The sequence below is a fragment of the Scyliorhinus torazame genome, chromosome 14 (genome assembly GCF_047496885.1).
Source record: "Scyliorhinus torazame isolate Kashiwa2021f chromosome 14, sScyTor2.1, whole genome shotgun sequence".
Classification (NCBI taxonomy): domain Eukaryota; kingdom Metazoa; phylum Chordata; class Chondrichthyes; order Carcharhiniformes; family Scyliorhinidae; genus Scyliorhinus; species Scyliorhinus torazame.
In genome coordinates, this window is record NC_092720.1 from 148,828,930 (window position 1) to 148,844,270 (window position 15,341).

At 50.7% G+C, this 15,341-nt stretch overlaps 1 protein-coding gene across 2 annotated transcripts in view; it reads left to right on the forward strand.

Annotated features, from left to right (window-relative positions):
* Positions 1-15,341, forward strand: part of LOC140390087 (protein phosphatase 1 regulatory subunit 1C-like) — a 235,765-nt gene that overhangs the window by 162,487 nt on the left and 57,937 nt on the right. The window contains exon 3 of one of the 2 annotated variants that reach the window (XM_072474987.1): positions 14,466-14,558. The exons of the other annotated variant lie outside the window; for it this stretch is intronic. Within the exon in view, the coding sequence (XP_072331088.1) occupies positions 14,466-14,558 (93 nt within the window). The remainder of the gene's footprint in view (positions 1-14,465; positions 14,559-15,341) is intronic. 2 annotated transcript variants of the gene reach the window in all.

Sequence of the window (15,341 nt, forward strand, 5' to 3'; positions counted from 1 at the left end):
CCGCCCCATCTAGGCCCCTGGCACTAAGTGAGTCCCAGTCAATATTAGGGAAGTTGAAGTCTCCCATCACCACAACCCTGTTGTTTTTACTCTTTTCCAAAATCTGTCTACCTATCTGCTCCTCTATCTCCCGCTGGCTGTTGGGAGGCCTGTAGTAAACCCCCAACATTGTGACTGCACCCTTCTTATTCCTGATCTCTACCCATATAGCCTCCCTGCCCTCTGAGGTGTCCTCCCGCAGTACTGCTGTGATATTCTCCCTAACCAGTAGCGCAACTCCGCCACCCCTTTTACATCCCCCTCTATCCAGCCTGAAACATCTAAATCCTGGAACGTTTAGCTGCCAATCCTGCCCTTCCCTCAACCAGGTCTCTGTAATGGCAACAACATCAATAAAGGGGTGGGTGCCCTGATGGCTGGGCATGTCTTCGGTGGCTGTTGGCCTGCTTTGTTCCGGTGTCCTCTGGCGCCGGGGTGTCTGCCTTAGTGTTGGTTACTCAAATGTTACTGTTTTGTTCCCGGAGATGGGCCACTAGTATGCTAATGAGCCTACAGTTTTGGTCTAATCTGGGAGCTGCGGCTTCAATAAACAGACAAACCCTGAACCTGCATGTTTTCTCAGTGTTGTCCATTTTCCCTGCAATCTTTGCAAAGTATCCATTTTGTAATCGGGAAGTGGCCATTCCAGAGCTCCTAACCACAGTGAAGGTACGGCTATATACTTAAGTCAAGATGTTGGGTGGTTTGGAGGAGAGCTGAAAGGTGGCAATATTCCTGTGACTGGGCTGTCTTCACACTTCTATGTGGTACAAATTTCGAAGTTTTTGTCGAAGGAGCTTTGCTGAGTTGCTGAACAGTATGGTGTAGATGATACACAGAGTGGCCAATGCACGCAGGTATAGAGGAAGGGAATGATAATTTTGGTACCAAGAGAGCGAGGCTATATTGTTCCGGAATGTGTCGAACATCTTGATTATTGTTGAAGCTGCTCTCAGAGTGGCAAGTGTGAAGTATTCCATCATATCCGAACATATGCCTTGTAGATGTTGGACAGGCTTTGGGGAGTCTGGTTCTGTGTTTCTCCCCGCTAGTTTCCAGCTTCCGATCTCCTCTTGCAGCCACAGTATTAATGTGACCAGTCCAGCTCAGTGTCTGATCAATAGTAGACTTCAGTAGTAGATATCAGTAGCTGGGCATTCGGCCCAAGTAATGCCATTATATGTCAACGCAAGATGGTTGGATTTTTTTCCTGTTGGATATCGCCATTTTCTGCAACGTCTGCTACAGGTATGTTATTTTCCACTGATTAGGCCAAGCCTGAATATTGTCCAGATCATGCTGCAAATGGGAAAGGCTATCATACTATGGGCGTGATTCTCCATTTGCCAACGCCGAAATCACAAAAGAGGCCCAGGTGCCTGAATACATCCTGTGCCATGTGGACTGAGCCCACCAGGATGCTCGGGCATTGGGGTACGCTGCCATCACCGGGATGCCCTCCAGGCACCAGCAGATAACAGGCACTCTACTCTAACAGAAGAGGGTACTACTCAATGAACATCCAGCTGCTTTCTGACCATCAGCTGCACATCATTCATCTCTGTGCTCGGTAGTGTGCATGACTCCTTCATCCTGGCACACTTAGTGATTCCTGACATGTTCGAGGGACACCCCCCCCACCCCCGGCTGAGGTTTGACCTCTGGGTAACAGGGGTTACCCGCTGTGGCCGTGACTGATGACACCGATCCGGAGGCCACAGATCGACGCGGAGACCAGCTACAATGATGCCCATGCTGCGACCAGGATCATCGTCAAGCTGTGCTTCGGCAGCCTGAAGATGCGCTTCAGGTGCCTGTTCCGCTGTGGAGCGGCCCTCCAGTATGAGGCTGAGAGGGTCGCCCACATCGTGGTGGCCTGCTGCGCCCTCCACAACATCACACAGCAGAGGGACGATGTGCTGGAGGATGAGGTGGAAGTTAGGACACGGGGGAGGGGGACGGTGAGCAGGACATGAGGCCCGGGCAGGCACGGGAGGCCGCAGGATGTCATCGCCAGGGTCAATGCGGACGGGACACTCTGATCACGTCAAGGTTCAGTGACGAGGAGGGAAGGGGTGGAGGGGGGGCGCTGCTGGCCAGGGGCATGGACACCACATCCCAGACCCACACCCCCTCACCATCCATACCGTCAAACCGCCCGCTTGCACACCCCTCCGTTATACATACCTGCGGCGCTTTGAGCTGGGGGCCTTGGGTTGGCAATGACAGTGGGTCTAGTCCATGGGATGGAGGATGATGTCAATCCGCTCTACGATGAGTTCTGGTGCTCCACATTGTTTGACAATGTCTGACTCATGCCTGATGCACGATCAATCACTCTTGAAGCGAGATTGTAGAAGGCTTTATTGAACTAGATGTTCCCCAGCAACGTATGGTACAGAATGGCTGCAGTTAGGGAACACAGACTCTTCTACTCCGCCTTGCTGGGACCAGCAGGCAGGCTCTACCAATGATCTTATAGTATCAGGTACATCCAATCTAGGTACCGCAATACCCCTAATACAGACTACCACATTCATCCCCTGTTAAAAAAAGAGTCCGGCGGGGGTGGTGGCCTTGCGTTGTACAGTGGTAGAGGTTATGGCGGTACCCGTCGGTGATACAGTGTTTTATCTTTTACATGTCACACAAATTATTTACAAGTATTTATTTACAGATACATTTCATAATGAAGCTATTAGTTGATCGGGGGCCCTGGTCGTCCTCTGCGATTGTCGCAGTCTCGGCGGTGATACAGGTGCCGGCTCAGGCATCCGTGACTCCGGGAGCGTGGCGTCTTCTGCTTCATCGCATGGGACCAGTGGGAGGACCGATCCTCCTGGGAAGGGGGCAGCAGTGGAGTGCGCCGGTGGGAGGGTGGGTGGGGTTGGTGAGGGGGGTGTGGGTAGGGATCCAGCGGGTGCTTGATCCCAGAGGGAGACCCTGTCCTGTCAGCCACCGGGGTACGCCACATAGGCTTACTGAGGGTTAGCATGAAGGAGGTGTAACCTCTCGACCAATGGGTCCGGTTTGTGAGCCCGCACATATTTGCAGAGCAGGACGGGTCCAGGAGCTGCCAGCCAAGTTGGGAACGAGATCCCGGAGGAGGACCTCCTCGGGAAGAAAAGGAGACGTTCATGAGGTGTTTCGTTGATCGTGGTACACAGTAGTGATTGAATGGAGTGGAGTGCATCGGGGAGGACCTCCTGCCAGTGGGAGACTGGGAGATTCTTGGACCACAGGGCCAGTAGGACGGTCTTCCAGACCTTTCCGTTCTCCCTCTCTACCTGTCCATTTCCCCGGGGGTTGTAACTGGTCGTCCTGCTGGAGGCAATGCCCCTGCTGAGCAGGAATTGACACAGTTCATCGCTCATGAAGGAGGACCCTGTGGACATAGGCGGGGAAACTGAACAGGGTAAAGATGCTATGGAGGGCTTTAGTGACGGTGGCAGCAGTCTTGTCGGGGCAGGGGATGGTGAAAGGAAACCGGGAGTACTCGTCAATCACGTTCAAGAAGAAAGTGTTGCAGTCGGTGGAGGGGAGGGTTCCTTTGAAGTCCATGCTGAGACGTTCAAAGGGGCGGGAGGCCTTCACCAGATGCGCTTTCTCTGGCTGGTAGAAGTGTGGCTTGCATTCCGCGCAGATTTGGCAGTTTCTGGTGAAGGTCCTGACCTCATCGATGGAGTAGGGCAGTTTGCGGGTTTTGATAAAATGGAAGAAACGAGTGACCCCCGGGTGGCAGAAGTCATCGTGAAGGGTCCGGAGTCAGTCCACTTGTGCGCTGGCATATGTGCCATGGGATAGGGCATCAGGAGGCTCGTTGAGCTTCCCGGGACGATGCAAGATCTCCTAGTTGTAGGTGGAGAGCTCGACCGTAAGATCTTATCATTTTTGATTTTGCCCCGCTGTGCATTTTCGAACATGAACGCTACCGACCGTTGGTCAGTGAGGAGCGTGAATCTCCTGCCGGCCAGGTAATGCCTCCAATGCCGCACGGCTTCTACGATGGCTTGGGCCTCCTTTTCGACGGAGGAATGACGGATCTCGGAGGCATGGAGGGTGCGAGAAAAGAAGGCCACGGGCCTGTTAGAATCTGCAACTTGAAGGAATCGAACTGAAAGAACTGAAAGAACTCCTGGCTGGCTCGCCAATTGTTGAGAATCTTTAATTTTAAGGGATCTTAACCTGTCGAACTACGCCAAGTTTGGGGGAAGCTTAGTTGATGAATCAAAGTCCTGGCGCAATACGACAAGTTGTAAGATTTGTAATATTTCTGGACTATGCCAAGTTGTTGGATTCCTAGTATTATTCGACTGTGTAACGTTGAAGGAATTTATATCATCTCTGCTATTCGGTTACCAGTAGCACTTTGCGAATACTGGGACTCAGCAGAAATTTGCAGTTAAAACTTCTCAGGTGCCAAAAAGAATTGTTTTTATTTGTAGTTGCTTGATTACAATTTGAAAGTCATTTAAAAGGCAATTCGTAGACAATTCAAAGCTTTCAGAGAATTACAGACATTATCTTTTTTGCTTCGGCAGACAGCTCGAAAGTAACTTTTAAAAGGTCAAAGTCTGGAAATGAAACATGAAGAGAGAGAGAGAGCTAATCTTCAGCTAAACTCAAACTCAAAGTCAAAAGTACACTACATCACTGACACAGACTAACACCCCGAAAAAGACAACTATTAAAGAACAGACAACACTAAAATGGCAGGCGGAAACTTTTCAGTTATACACTTTCATATCTGTCTTAAGTCATCTAATCACACCCCAATATAATCCTAATTGGTTTGGGTTAGACTCAAACACATTTGATTTGATGGCAAGCCGTCCATCTTCAATGTGCAACATCAGCTTTTAATTGTTTCATGCCTTCATGTTATGAAATGTGATATTCTGACCAACAAAAACTGGGTCTTTTGCTGACTTAGCTGTTATCTGCATTGTGAACAATGGTGCCTTCATGTTGCTATGGTATTCAGTCCTTGTCCTTGACAATTAACACAAGCAGTGTCAAATTGTCTTGCAACTGTGCTGTTTTAATGTCACACTGTCTTTGAAAATATGCATTTGCCAGAACAACGGACCTCAGTAAAAGTGAATTATGCTGTATAAATGGGTATTTAAAACTGGGGCTTAATATTTATGCTTAAACAGCTATCTTTTACCTATACTAGTTGTATTCGAAATACCTGGCTTCCACAGGGCCTACCCACTTGGTTGAGGGTGGCAGCCAGAGCTACATCGGATGCGTCGCTCTCGACCTGGAAGGGGAGGGACTCATCGATTGCGTGCATCGTCGCCTTGGCGATGTCCGCTTTGATGCGACTGAAAGCCTGGAGGGCCTCTGCCGATCGGGGAAAAACCGTGGATTGGATTAGTGGGCAGGCCTTGTCCGCATAATTGGGGACCCACTGGGCATAGTACGAGAAAAACCCCAGGCAGCGTTTCAGGGCCTTGGGGCAGTGGGGTAGGGGAATCTCCATGAGGGGGCGCATGCATTCGGGGTCGGGGCCTATGACTCCATCGTGCACTACCTAGCCAAGGATGGCTAGACGATCGGTGCTGAATTCTCCTTGTTGTAAGTCAGGTGAAGGAGAGTGGCGGTATGGAGGAATTTGCGGATGTTGGTGTCGTGGTCCTGCTGATCGTGGCCGAAGATGGTGATATTGTCTAGGTACGGGAACGTGGCCCCCAGACCGTACCGGTCAACCATTCGGTCCATCTCCCGTTGGAAGACCGAGACCCCATTTGTGACACCAAAGGGAACCCTGAGGAAGTGATAGAGCCGCCCATCTGCTTCGAATGCAGTGTACTTGCAGTCGTCCGGGCAAATGGGGAGCTGGTGGTAGGCGGATTTGAGGTCCACAGTGGAAAAGACCTTGTATTGTGCAATCTGGTTGACCATTTCAGATATGCGGGTGAGAGGGTACGTGTCGAGCTGCGTATACCTGTTGATGGTCTGACTGTAGTCAATGACCATCCTGTGCTTCTCCCCGGTCTTTACAACCACCACTTGAGCTCTCCAGGGGCTGTTGCTAGCCTCGATAATGCCTTCCTTCAGTAACCATTGGACTTCCGACCTGATGAACGTCCGGTCCTGGGCACTGTACCGTCTGGTCCTGGTGGCGACGGGTTTGCAATCGGGGCTGAGGTTTGCAAACAGAGAAGGTGGGGCGACCTTGAGGGTCGCGAGGCCGCAGACAGTGAGATGGGGTATAGGCCGCCAAATTTAAAAGTTAAACTCTCGAGGTTACATTGGAAGTCCAATCCCAGGAGTGTGGCAGCGCAGAGGTGAGGGAGGATGTAGAGTCAGAAGTTGTTAAACTCTACTCCCTGGACAGCGAGGTTGGCTACGCAGTACCCCTGGATCGCCACAGAGTGGGACCCGGAGGCCAGGAAGATTTTTTGTTTATAGTGAGGGAGCAGCGCCTTACCGTATTGGGGTGGATAAAGCTCTCCGTGCTCCCAGAGTCGATCAGGCAGGATGTCTTGTGCCCGTTGATGAGTACCGTCGTCGTAGCAGCCGTAAGAGTTCGGGGCCGAGACTGATCCAGTGTCACCGAGGCGAGTCGTGGCAGAAGCTGGGAGATCTCATCGGTTACGGGGCCATCCGAATCAGGGTCTTGAGACATCATCCAAGATGGCAGCGCCCATGGATCGCACATAGCCGTGGGTGGGCAAGATGGCCGCGCCCATGAATCGCAGATGGCCTCTGGAGGACAAGATGGCGGCGCCCGTGGGCCGCACATGGCCTGCGAGGAGGGGAATGGCGGTGGGCCCGGGTTGCCTGCAGAGACAGCGGCAACCGACCGGGTCTGGCATACCGCCACAAAATGCCCCTTCTTCCCACAGCCCTTGCAAGTTGCGGATCAGGCCAGGCAGCGGTGCCGGGGGTGCTTGGTTTGGCTGCAAAAATAGCATCGGGGCCCCCTGGGATTGCCTGGCAGCCGCGCAGCACACACTTGTGGGGAATTGGGGGATGCGTCGGGATCGGCTGCAGGTGGGGTCCACGCTGTCCATGGGGTACGGCGCAGTCGGGGACATACGCTTGGGCGTTGCGGAAGGCTACGTCTAAGGAGCTTGCAAGTTACCGTGCCTCCTTGAGATCCAGCGTCTCCTTTTCCAGCAGCCGCTGGCGGATCTACGAGGACCGCATACCCGCAACAAAAGCGTCCCGGATTAAAAGTTTGGTGTGGTCGCTGGCTGAAACTTGCGGACAGTTCCAGTTCCTACCTAATACTAGCAATGCACTGGAGAAGTCGTCTAACAATTCCCCCGGAGTTTGTCGTCTGGTAGCTAGAAGATGTTGGGCGTAAACCTGATTTACTGGGTGAATGTAGTATCCTTTTAACAGAGTCATCGCGGCCTCGAAACCGTCCGTGTCCTCCATGAGCATGTAGATTTCTGGGCTCACCCTTGAGTGGAGAACCTGCAGTTTGTGGTCCTCTGTGGGTGTAGTCGTGGCCGTCCTGATGTATCCGTTGAAACACGCCAGCCAGTGTTTAAAGGTTGCCGCTGAGTTTGACACTCTGGCTTGATGCGGAGCTCCATTCTTCAAATCTAGTTCAATAAATTGATGTACGATCAATCACTCCTGAAGCGAGATTATAGAACAATTGAAGGCTTTATTGAACTAGATATTTCCCCAGCAGAGCATGGTACAGAATGGTTGCAGTTAGGGTACACAGACTCTTATACTCCACCTTGCTGGGCGGGACCAGCAGACACTTTACCAATGGTCTGATAGTATCAGGTACATCCAATCTAGGTACCACAATACCCCTAATACAGACTATCACAATGCCCACAGTAGCACCGTCCACCTGGGTGATCCCTGCATGCGAGTTGGCCAGTCTATCACACGGTCTCGTTGAAACCCTGGGGTGGGAGTGCTGGGGACAGTCGGGAACGCCCCCCTCCCCCCCCCCCCAGCTGGTACTGACCAGCCCACCCCTACACACAGCAGACAGAGAACTGAGGCAGGTTTTAACGGTGGTAGTAGGTGTTTATTCAGCGGAAATATATACACAATTTGTGCGCTAGCCCCAATAACTCAACTGTGCCCTGACGTGTGCCAACTTAACTAGTGTCTAGCTTTATGGCCTTATGAGCCCTAACGCTATGCCTAGGTGGTTCCCCAGATGGTACCGTAGGGGCGGAGGTGGCCTGCTGTGACTCCTGCCCTGCAACTAGGGTTCCCGTTGACACACGTCTCCTGGGCCGACACAGCCTGGAAGGACCCGGCCACTGCTCGGGTGTCCCGGGTGGCATGGTGCTGCCCCGTTCTGCCAACTACCCACCAGCTGCACCAGGTCAGGGGTTGGGGGGGGGGGGTGCTGCGATGTTCCGGTAACAAATGTTGAATTCTTTACCCGTCAGTCAGGCCTCAATAAAACTCGAGATGGATTTGTAGGCATAGTATTATTTATTTTTAACCAACTTGCAAGTCTGACTCGCTTCACAAAAACCCAGAACACAGGCTGCCTCCTGGGGTCTTCCGAACCGAGTGCTATTGGAAACAAAGGAATCTCCACAAATACATTCAAATGGCATCAAGTTTCACAGACACGATTCCCATAGGTCATCCTATACCCCTCCTGACCTGACCATACATCCTAATTAGCTCACTTCTGATTCCTTAACCCTGAGCCTCTTGTTACCCAGCATCCTTTTCCCCTCCTCTACCAGACACCCCTCCCCCCTTCCTTGCCATGCTTGCTGAAATCCTTTGTCCTTTGTGAACTCACTAGAATTAAACTGGCCTCTATCTACATTACTGTAACTAATATTTAAACTAACTATTTTATATCACATTCGTCATTTCCTCCTTTTATCATTTCATGATAATCTGTCTATTCAATCCGTAGCTACGGCCCCTCATCTAAAAAGATTCATCGCTGCATTTCCAATTTCCAATTTCTTCATCCGCTGCACCCTCGTGGATCCTAACAGCCAAGATTCTAGGGGCGTCTATCTATTCCAGTGCACCCCGCATTCTACCCATCACGCATTTAAGGATGGCCAGGCCCACAAAGATGCAGCTGAGTGCCACTGCTAAATACATGGCCATATTTATCAACCAGTCCTTCGAACCTCCAAATCCCCAGTTACCCCAAGAGCCAGGATCCTGAATTCCGTCCAGGTGATCCCGTATACGATCCATAAATTTAGTGATGTTAGCGGTTAGGTCTTGAACTCCCATGATACAGTTGCCCTGCACTATGGTGCATACCCCACCCTCATGGCCCAGAAGATAGTCAAGAGCATACCGGTTCTGCATTGCAAACAACCGCAGCTGAGACAATTCCTTGGTTATTGCCCCGAGGGCTCCCTAGGTTTCGTTTCCCAGGATGGTAAGGCCACAAATAAAATAATTCCTATCGCTGACCACCAAGGAACCCCCCACACCTCCCAGTGTCAAGACGCTCAGAATTCCCCACCCGGCTGAGTGGCCCCGATTGGGTGCGAGAACCTGAGGTTTTTTCCAGTTCTCGCAGAATTCAGCTGAGACTGCCCGGCGTGCTAACTGATTATGCAGCTTCCACGCCGAGGGGCAGGGGACTGTGGTAGGGACTAGAGTCCCGATAGCAATTTGGTGGGGAAATGGGGGTGACAAAACATTGGTCGCTGTGCCATTTAAAAAAAAGTAGTCTCCTTGCTCTGTGTACAGGCTAGCATCACAATTAGTATATCGGTTGCGTAGGGATCCCCCAGTAGCCCAGTTTATCCAGCTTCAGAACGCCCATTCAGGCCTCCCAGCAATGCGGAAAGCCCGAGTCCCAACAGTGATATGAGAGACATACGCCCAGCCACAAAGGAGTTGGAGGCCGGCGTTCAATGGAACGCCAGTGGTGTTGTAACAAACGCATTGGCCAGACGCCTGAGTGATATGACACCTCCTGTCCGTACAGGTGGGGAACAGACATGTTATATTCGTTTCCACCTCTACCAGCAAACAGCCGTACCAGTCACTGCTGAAACAATTCTCGTACGACCGGGAGTCTCTACTGGGAGTGAAGTGGCTAGGTATGTACGCCCTCCACTGTTGCAGCCTATCATACTGTGAGTGGGAATTATCCTGAGGAAGGGGAAGGCAAATAGCCGGTGGTGCTGAACCCGGATCGTAAGGAAGAGTGACCTGCTCGGGCAGTGGCTCGGAATGCTGACAATGAACCACCGTTTGGGGAGTGCCCCAAAGCGGTGAAACAGAAAATAACCTAGACACCGCTGCGGGGTTCGGGTAGCAGACAACTCGTCCCTGGCCATACAAGCTGTGGTAAATCTGGTAGAAGAGATTCATACTACCCGGTTTTCCTCAGTCTGGGCCCTAAATGGATTAAGTGTATCTCCTGATAACCTACGTTCTAGTTGTACTCCCCTCCTTACACTCCCCGTCCTCTCTAGTCCCCCTCTCTCTCTCATAACCTCTCCCTACCCTCTCCTGGCGGTCTGATTTCACCTTTATGGCACCAATCTTAACACGTCCAAAATCAAATTTACATGTACTCCAAAAACAAGGCAATATCCATGTAATGTTCCCTTCCCATCGCCGGGACCGGTGCAATTGCTTCATGAGTCCTGCATTGTCCGTTAACCTGATGACCTTCCATGAGTCGATACCATGTCCTCGTATATGGGGGCAGCGAAGAACATCACCTCTGCATAAATAAAATGTACTTGTAGTTTGGTTGGGGTTACAGATGTAGATGATATTTCCCTTTTCCATGTCCGTCGCCGATGTCACTCCAAGCGAGGCGAGGCCGAAGATTACACAGGTGGTGCGTAGCCACCCCATCATGCTCCACACCTGTAAAACAGCGTTGGGGAAGGGAGGCAGGTTAGTAACCAACCTTTTTACAGTGGTGGAGGTGGACCCAATTTCCGTGATGGAGGTGGACCCAATTTACAGTGGTGGAAGTGGACCCAAGCACTCTGTCCCTCCACTTTAACTGCAGTGGGGGTGATAAGGAGAACTTGTAAAGGCCCCTCCCATCGTGGCTCCGACCCTTTCCGAGTCCAATTTTTGACCATGACATAACTACCGGGCTGCACTGAAAGTGAGCTAGGTAATGGGGGCGGTGGCGGGTGAGCCGCGCGGACCTGGCCATGGGGCTCCTTGAGGACCTTAGTGAGGGCTAGAACATAGGTGGTCATTTCTTCAGTCATATGGTGAAACTGAACCAGTCTGGGAACATGCAGGTTCCAGGGAGTTCTAAGGGGAGTGCCATAAAGGATCTCGGCAGGAGAGAGCCGGGTCAGTCCCGCAGGTGTAACCCGCAGCTGGAAGAGGGCAACGGGGAGCAACTTAAGCCATGTCAGTCCCGTGTCTGCTCTTAATTTAGCCAATTTAGTTTTGAGGGCCTGATTGTGTCTCTCAACCATCCCGGCCGCCTGCGGTCTGTCCGCACAATGTAACTGCTGGCGTATGCCCAACTGGGAGCAGAACTCTCTATTAATCTGTCCAATAAAATGAGGCCCGTTATCAGAACTTAACTGAGCTGGTATACTGTACCGGGGAATGATTTCCTGCATCAGAACTTTAACCACAGTAGCAGCTTTATTATCGATAGTCGGATACACCTCGCCCATCTGCTGAACACATCCACAATGACCAAAACATATTTATAACATTGACACATTTGGAGCATCTCAAAGGGACCATTGGGCAACGGGGTTTGCCCCATCCCACAAGGGATACCTTTGCCGCTGACAAATCAAACACCGATTACTGATACTCAGGGCCAACCCCTGCATTTTAGGGTGCCACCAAGTGTCCAGCAACAAATCACTAGTCCCCCCGAGCCCCACAATGAGTTGCAAAGTGTACACATTCAATGACCCATAAAGCCAGTACATCAGACGTACAAGTCTGATGTGCTGGCGTGGCCCATAAAGAGGAAACAGAATCATATGTACAACCTAACCGTTTCCACATTTGTTTGTCACTCTCAGGAGCATCCTCCTGTAACCTTATGACGTCTTGGATGGTTGGCATTGGCTTGTCAGAAGCAGACATATTTATAGTAGATCGTTTAGTCTGACTTAACATTTTAGGCACCATCACTTGCTGAATTTGCGCGGCTGTCCGCGCTGTACAATCTGCTTGTTCATTACCAACGTCAACTGGGGTCTTACCGTTTGTATGGGCAGCACATTTAATGACGGAAATCTGCGCGGGCATAAGGAGGGCCTGCAGTAGGTTATTAACTAAACCCCGGTGGGATATTTCCGTGCCGGCCGAGGTAAGGAATCCCCTATTCCTCCAGAGCTGTCCGAAGTCATGAACTACCCCAAAGGCGTATCGGGACTCAGTATAAATATTTACCCGACGATCTACCCCAAGTATACATGCACGGGTAAGGGCAAAAAGTTTGGCTTGTTGTGCTGAGTAAGGGGTCTGGAAAGCTGCCGCTTCTAGGATCAGACCATCCTGATCTATGATTGTGTAACCGGACAGTCTCCGGCCAGTGGGGCTTACTAATGCACTGCCATCAACATACATAATCATGTCCGGTTGTTCTAACGGAATATCACTCAGATCTTCCCATATTGTGGTAGGTTCCTGAATAAAGGCTAAACAGTCGTGGCCAGGTGCGTCTTCATGGACAGGGGGACCGCTAAGAAAACAGGCTGGATTGATAGTGGTACAATATTTAAATGTCAGACGTGGATTGTTCAAAAGGTATATCTCATACCTATTCTGACGAGCTGCGGTAAGATGCTGAGTCTGCAGTTGCCCCAGTAGTGGGATGACCGAGTGGGAGCTATACACCGTAATATCCTGTTGGAGAGTGATATTGGCAGCAGCCTGCAAACTATTGTATATCGTTGCCAAGATCTGGGTGCAAACAGGGTGGCCCAACGCCACTGGGTCGAGTTTGGATGAGTAATATGCTACGGGCCGGTGCATGTCCCCATGTTGCTGGGTGAGTACCGCTGTTGAACATCCTTCCAGAACAGTACAGTATATCTGGAACGGTCGGTCGTACAAGGGCCTCCCGAGGGCCAGTGCTTGTAACAAGGCCTGCTTCAGGCAACGGAAAGCTTTGAGTGCCTCGGTGGTGAGAGTAAAATTCCCCCCTTCACTAGTGTAAGGCGTCAGCAGCTTTGTATAGTCAGCGATGTTTGGTATCTATTGCCTACAATAATTCACCATACCCAGCCAATTGGCTGTGGTAGGGGCGGGGAATTGGCATATTGGTTCAATCCTACTGGGTTTGAAACTTCTTTCTGTGGCTGTAAGTAAAACTCCTAAGAACTTGACCTTTGTCTGAGCCACCAGGACCTTTGATTGTGAAACAACATAACCCAACGAGTATAGGTGGTTTAATAACTGGATTACATCATCCCTGTTACTGGGCTCATCAGGACTCACTACCAATACTGCACTGGAGTGGAACCATGCTCCAATATCAAGGCCTGGAGTTGGGTCTGCAGACATCTGGAGAAGAGCGGAGGTGAGTTGACGAACCCCTGAGGCAGTCGGGTCCAGGTATACTGCTGTCCATTGTAAGTGAATGCAAACAAATATTGGCTTTCAGATGCGAGTGGAAGGGCAAAGAAAGCGTGCTGAAGGTCAATTATGGCGAAGACCCGGGCTTGAGCTGGAATTTGAGCCAGTATGTGGCCAGGATTAGGGACGAGAGCATGTAACGGCTGTGCGATTGAACGTAAATCCTGTACTAATTGGTGCTGATCTGGTTTGGTTGGTTTAGGCACAGCAAGTATGGGGGTGTTACATTCTGATTGGCAAGGGACCAAAATACCCTGTGTCAACAGCTCTCGGATTAATTTGTCTATAGACAGGGCAGCTTGGGGTTTCAGGGGGTATTGCCGAATGGAAGACAGCTTTACATGGTCCTTAATCGTTGTTACCTTAATGGGTGTAACATTTGTCTGTCCCACTTGTGATGGGTATTCCGCCCAGACCTGTGGGTTGACATATTCCAAAACGTTACGTCCCAGGTGATGCTGAAGTCGAGGGTTAATCATTTCAGGGACCTCAAAATATTTTATGGAAGTGCCGTCTGGCGTGACTTGAAGTGCGTACTCTGTTGGATCTGAATGATTCACTGCCCTCCTTACCATAGGCCCCAGATCCTTGGCATGGTACTGGTCGTGGACCTGATGTGTAATATGAGAAGCTGGCTGTGGCCATAAATGTGGTGGTATTGTAACAAAATTGGCTGTACCTTCTTTTCCCGTGACTGTAGCTGTAACCTTGACAGGCCATTCGGTCCCAATTAACGGCCGGTATTTGTCCTCCAACTCCCTGTTTTGTCCGGTTCTGTCATAGGCCAGAGTAACGTGGTGCAGTGAATGTTCAATGTCTAACGTCCACCACTGGGGAGTGATAGAAATATAGCACTGTTGTCTCATCCTCCATGATTGAACCGTTACCCCTTTGTCTCCGTACTCTAGCTGTAGCTGGAAGATACACAGTAAATCTTGGGCCAACAAGTAACAGTCCAATCCAGTCGTCACCACAAACTGATGATCCGCAGACTTATTCTCGTAAGTGACTGTCACAGGTTCCGAAATAGGATACTCACACACCTGTCCTTGGAACCCCGATAAATGCTGGGTGTGGTCGGATAGTGGTAGTCGAAGTTCTGATTGCAGAGAAGACATGGCTGCTCCAGTGTTGATTATAAATGGGTAATGTTGATCTCCTATCTGCAGAGAAATAATAGGTTTCCTGTCCGATTGGAGAGTCCTTATGACTAAATTAGCTAGTCAATCTTGTGTTGGGAAAGGGTTTGCCTGGGAGAAGTCAGTGTACCTCGTCTGTCCTCCCCTTGGTGGGTACCCCCTCCTTTGGGTCGCGTAGTCTCCTTCTGCTGCCCGTCTTTTAAAGGGGCATTCCTGTTGCCAGTGACCTGCACAGCCGCAATTAAAACATGCATTGTTCCCTCTATATCTGCACCGTCCTCTCTTCCCAGTAGACCAATGGCCCCTCAGAGGGGGCGGCAGTTGTGAAGCTGTTGTACGGTGGGCCATAAAGAGGAGCTGAGGGTCCATTTGGGTGGGTTTGATATCCTACCCCATGTTGATCCACCCACCCAAGGTCACAATATTGAGGATCCAGCTGGTAAGCTAGCGTATCTGCCGCTGATTGGGGTCTCAGATCACCCTTTTTCATTACATACTCAGTCTTAATCTTTGTAACTGAGCCTCCATCCTGGCCTACACCCTTCTTCCAATAAAATCTGTCTGCCTGGCCATCTGAGAAGGGTCGTTCTCTGTCCAATTCATGTTATTACATTTCACGGCAGTAGCCACGGAAGATGGTAGGCA